The 6,000-nt window shown below is 37.0% G+C and overlaps 1 protein-coding gene across 1 annotated transcript in view; it reads left to right on the forward strand.

Annotated features, from left to right (window-relative positions):
- SLC36A4 (solute carrier family 36 member 4) overlaps positions 1 to 5,743 on the forward strand; it is an 85,172-nt gene extending 79,429 nt beyond the window's left edge. Inside the window, 1 exon segment of the mRNA XM_064409536.1 lies at positions 2,792 to 5,743. Coding sequence (XP_064265606.1) covers positions 2,792 to 3,099 — 308 coding nt within the window. The 3' untranslated portion in view covers positions 3,100 to 5,743.
- Positions 5,744 to 6,000: the final 257 nt, after the last annotated feature.

The raw sequence follows: 6,000 nt of genomic DNA on the forward strand, positions 1-6,000 counted from the left end.
CTTCAGCTGAGCTTCCAAACCAGAAGATTTAATGACTGCTGATTAAGGGTCACAACTTCTTCTTTACATTGCATTTTTGAAACCTGCACATGGCTGGGAAATCAGGCTTCCTACCTGTAGGAATGCCCCTTGTTTGCTTCTGAAAAAGGAGCCCTTTCTTAACTCTTGAATACATTCTCTGGTAGGTAATAAACATGCATTGTATTTCTCTTGGCTTGTTAGGGAATAAATAAGACACTAATTAAAACCTTGAAACACTTTTCCAAACCTCCTCCCACAGCAATATCCAGATTCATACAAATTTGTATGAGTCAGACAAACGTTTGATGAGATTCAAATCAACACTCTGCATTTTGTTTTTCTGTAACTTGAAGCAATTACAAACTACAGTTGGATTTTTTTCCAATTAAAAATTATGAAACATAGTCTCATTATTTTAATAAAGCAGAGTGTTGGAATCAAAACTATGAACTATAAATTAATGAGTGCCTTCTAAACTCTGGACACATGTGGAACTGAAAGAGGTCTATTACAGAAGTTGAAAATCTATATTTAATGAATACACCCACTACATCTATTGAATTGGCAGGATAATAAGTGTGCAGCCCTCTCTTCTACTTTAGAACAACACATTCAACACAGTCATTAGCTGAGAGTTTTACCAGACACTGCAATACACTTCAGCTGCACTTTTCAATTACTTTTGGACTCTGTATGGCTGTGTAAGTATCACACTTAGCAATCTGGTCTGAGTGCTCAACTTGTATTGTTTGTACATTTATGGTGCCCACTCTTGTGGCTTGAATGTTTATGTGGTTTTGGTGATTTTTTGGATGTTTTGGTGACTTTTATTAACTTTGGCATAATTCCTTTCATACTTCATTCAGCTTTGTCCTGGATAATGCATAAACATGTGACATTTCCAGTCTTCAAATGTCACATCATGTAACAGAAGATACTGTTTGGCATTGAGTAGGGCCATCCTAACAGTGGGATAAAAAAAACCCTGTCTTACCTTTTCTTGAGTGCCAGGGTGTTTCTAAGGTTTCCACTTCTGTCTCTGCCCAGTTTTTCTTTGGCTGAACAGTGCCTCTCATATCTCTGTAGAATCCTAAAGTGTTAATAAACTATAGTCATCTCAAGCAGGAACAAGTTAATTTTTTTTTTCTGGCAGATCTGTGCATGATATGTTCCTTTCAGATAAGATGAGCTATTGAATCCACTCTCCCTCTGCAGGTTTATTCCTTTTAGTCTTAGCTCCTTTTTATGTGAGAACTCTGTAGTTACAAGTTTCATTAATTTGTGTAGCAAACAGTTGCCAGGTAGCAGTGGACAACTGTTGTGTTCTGTAAGTGAATTTTGAGTGTATTTTCCAGTGCAGTTTTCCCAAAGTTATTCTCAATGGCGAACATCAACAGGAACATCATTTGAGTATGCTGCCTTTCATAATCACAGTGTGTCAGAATTTGTTGCAGCTGGTGCCATTCAGCACACAGCAAAGGCACTCTGCAAATAGAAAGCACAACTTCATGGTTATGCATTACAAAACTAATACACACCTTTTGGTTTTCATCCTCAGATATTTTGTGGAGGTCTCCTTCCTGCTTGCTTCATTTGTTCATTACCATAAACACTGAATAACATATGGTCAGTGAAATTGCTCTAAAACCAAACATGCTTTTGTTGTGGTATCAGAGTGAAGAAGGTAGTTATGGAAAAACCAAAACATATTACATGGTATTTTTGTGTGTGCTGGTGGCATTGCTGGTGGCATTTGCACCTCTTTTCCCCTTTATTTATGATTGCTTCTTTGTCTTGATGAGATGTGGTGGAAAGGTGCAAACACACTGATGCTGTGGATGTTTACACTAATGTCTGATAGTTAAAAGGTGGTATCATGGAAGGGAAAAAGGACATTTCTACCACATACAGGGCTCATATAGAGGCTTTTGAAAGCTGTTTTCTAATCCAGGACTGAAAACATGACACAATTGGTGTATCTGAGTTAATTCTAGGGGACCTTGCCAGCCAAAGCAGTTAAAACCAGAAGTGTTTCTGATCCAACATGACGGATTCTGTTTCTGTAACTATTGTAGTTTCAGGAGGTGACACTGGCCAAGCTTAAAAGGCTTAGTGGGCCTTGTGTTCAGACTCCTCTTGGCAGGGCCGAGTTCTCATTTAGTTAACTAGACATTTTACAGACTGAATGCAGTTGTACAAAACAAGATTGTTCAAGTTTGTAGGTAAATATCACTTAAATGACTGTGTGAGTGCCAAGCCATCAGCAAGCTTTGTTCATTTTGAATAATTGTATGTGAATTTTAGATTATTAGTTATACAAATTAATCGACAGTAATATATTTTTGCCCCCGTCTCCTGAGCAGCATGCAACAGCCCCTTCTACTCTTCCTCAGCTTTTATTCTTTCATCCTAAAAATCTAGCAATAACCAAAAAAAGTAAACATTTCCTTGCCATTTCATATCGTTCATTTCTCTATGATTTGCAGGCCAAATCTCTTTACCCTGTAAGTACAAGAACACTTTAACTTGATGCTCTGCCAGCTCATGCAGAAATTCAGAATTGAAACTGGGTCTCTGAGATGAGCACGAAGATGTGGGTTACTGACAAATATGTGCACTCATCTGTATAGTGCACACCACATGGAACTGGCAAAATACTGAATGATGGAGCTTTGTAAAAACCCTGAACCCCTCGATTATGTGTTTGTTGCAGTGTTGTTTCTCATGAGGACAGTGAATCTGAAGCCACCATTTCTCCTGTTTGCTTTAGGTGCTGTAGCAGTTCTGATCCCTCGCCTAGACCTGGTGATTTCTTTCGTTGGAGCCGTCAGCAGCAGCACTCTGGGACTGATTTTGCCACCTCTGGTTGAAATTCTCACATTCTACAAGGAAAACCTAAGTTTATGGACAATATTTAAAGATGTTTTTATAGCTGTTGTTGGATTTGTTGGATTTTTAACGGGGACATATGTGACGGTTGAAGAAATCATTTATCCCGCGTCCACAGTTCTTGCTAATGCAACAGGGAGCTTTCCTGCAGATGTAAATGCTACAGACTTGGTGGTTGGGTTAAAGTAATTAACCAGGCACTGTGAAATATTTAGTTCTTTAACAAGAAATTCTTGACTCAGGACCTGCTTTCAACTACTGGTACTGTGTAAAGAGGTACAGTTTGTAAGATGTAGGATATACATGTGAAAATACATTATTTTTTTAGGAAGTAATTATATATCTCTTCTGGACTTTGAATGAAAAGTTACAAGATTTTGTTTTGTTTATCAAAGCAATATTACTTTCATACAAAAACATTCAACATCGCACATGATAAGCAGTTTATTTTTGTACATTTTGGTAACTGTTACCCTGACCCATTTTTTTACACAATTTCTTTATCCTTGATTTCAACTATACAAAAGTATGAAATGCTGTATTTTTTATTGCCTGTGGCTTGAAGTCTGTAGACTACATATCTATATTTCTATTGGAACATATAATAATTATTTTTGCATTCTTATGTTCTGCCTTAAGTAGTACCTAACATGCTCTTTACATATTTTTGCTTCTTTTGTCTTTTTTGGAAGAAAAAACCAGTAAGTTCATAAGTTGGTATCTGGGTAGAAATTAGTTTTGTTTAGCAAGCCTGCATACTGAGTCCCTATGTACAATCCTGATTTTCAGGGTTTATATTTGACTTTTTGTCTCACACTTCATAGATGACTTTCACTCCAAATGTTGAAGCACTATTTTTGGTCTTGTTTTCTAAAAACCCTATAGTTTGTGCAATAACATAACTATTTATCATACTCATTCCTGTTATGAAGAAACTAATTTTTCTAAGGAATATTTTTAATCATAACATTCCCCCAAGAAATATGTTATGCCAAAACCTCTCCACTGTATTCATACAAATTAAGATAGAAATATATGTAATATTTTGCCTGCCTTCAGTGTACTCAGAAATTTACCATTTGGTAATCCACCATTTGGCATTACAGTGCTAGAGTAATATACTGCTAAATATATCTATATTTATATTTTCTCTTAAGAATATTTCCACTGTCGTCATTGTAATGAGCACTTTTATCTCCATGTGGATGAGGGCATTTCTGATAGGGATTTGTTACAGCATGTAGTTTAAGCTGCATGTATTTGTTCAAGCAATAGTTCTGAGTAATGCTCTAATTCTGATTTTAGCATGGACAAAGTTAAATACTTGGCAGGCACTTGGAAGGGATGAGTCTGCCTGTGTGATACCACAGATCAGCCTTTCTTATGGAAGTGCCACAGTGGAGCAAACACGGGTAGTTAGCAGAGAAGAAAAAGGTAACTTCAGCTTTTCATCTTGAAGGTTTTTTAGTCTTTAAGCTGTTTTAAAAGACATTAAATCTCAGTGTTTCCATCTATTTCATAGTGAATCTGTTACTTACCTGACCCATACACTACACACATATAGAATGTATTTCTGTGCAGCATATTTTACTTGACATGAAATACTTTTGCAAGAAACAATTTTAGTAGGACTGAGAGGATTTAAATGCAAGTTACTTTTCCTCTTGGTTTTTCATCTTTCTACTTGTGTATTGGGAGAATAAAGGGCTTTGAAGTCCTTTCATATCTGTTCTGCTTCAGTTGTGTCCTGGTGAGCAGCTCTGAGAAGGTGCTTCTACCAGGGTACAGAAGGACTCGTCTGGTTCAGAGTTTGGTGGTGATTTTGTCAGGTGCAAGTGAATACTGCCACGGTTCTGTCAATGAATATTTGCTGAGCTGGATACCTACAGCCTAGAGAGGTGGCCCTGGTACCCAGTGAATGTCACATATCCTTGTGAAAGTCAGCTAACATGTTCAGAAGCTTGATAGGTTTGAGGGTTCTAATCTTAGCCATCAGACCTTGGAAAGGCTGGCCCAAATACAAAGGCATGCACATCTTCCTGCTCTGACTGCAGTGCAACCTGTCCAGGCACAGGTTTCCAGAGCAGTGAATGGCCACGACTGACCAGGTATGAAGTAGTGTTTTTATGCAGCTGGCCAGTGTAGCCAAGTCTAACAATGTTGTATCTTTTAAGATGTTTATTAATGTATTTTGCACAATGTCAATTTTCTCCTACAGTGTAGGATTTTTATAATTTTAACACTCATACATTTGCATGGCCTGCTCTTTCAGACAGAAGGAGTCAGGAATCAGAGGGTCCTGCTTTGGATAAGATTAAAATGTCATGTGGTAAAAAACTAAGTCTGACTAATGAGAGTGTCCTGTAAAGCATTGCCAAAGATTTAAGAGAAAGGAAATTCTGACAGAAACCTCTTCTGAATAAGAGTGTTCATTCAGCTTTTAAAGTGCTGTAATATTAGTTGCAAGTTAAGAGGCGGGGAATGAAACTGAGAGATTTCATATGTATGGTTTACATTAAGGTATATATTTAAGATGGAAATGTACTTTAGCACAAGCTAAATTAAACTGCAAAATGTATGATTAGCTTATGTTCCTGACAAGGAGCAGAAAACCTTTGTATTTATATACTGTATATAAACTTATATTTTACAATATAATATTGTTAACAGTTTTAATGTAATTTAATCATTAGCTGCACTGCAGGTAACTAGATAATTTTCATGTCTGTAACTGTTCATCCTCAAGTATTGGGCAAATAAGAGGATGGGTTTGCCTGATGTTCTGTAAAACTTTATTCTTCTGTATCAATAAAACTACAAATTACCCTGCAAACTCAGTGTTATCCTGCCTGTCTGCACTACTGCCTCACTAGAAGAAATAGCTGTCCTAATGCAGAATTTACCTTTGGAGTTGTCCAAGGAATGGTGACTGATGTGAGACTCAGATGCAAGATCTAGAGCTGATTTTTCACTGATAACAAATCTCATTTTAAAGTCATGTAGGCAGTCCTGAAAAATCTCACCCTCTCTTCAAGAGTTTTCACCCTCTTTCCAAGGGTTTTCTCTGAGGGCAGAGTTAAATTTAGGCTT

This window comes from Passer domesticus, chromosome 2 (assembly GCF_036417665.1).
Source record: "Passer domesticus isolate bPasDom1 chromosome 2, bPasDom1.hap1, whole genome shotgun sequence".
Lineage (NCBI taxonomy): Eukaryota > Metazoa > Chordata > Aves > Passeriformes > Passeridae > Passer > Passer domesticus.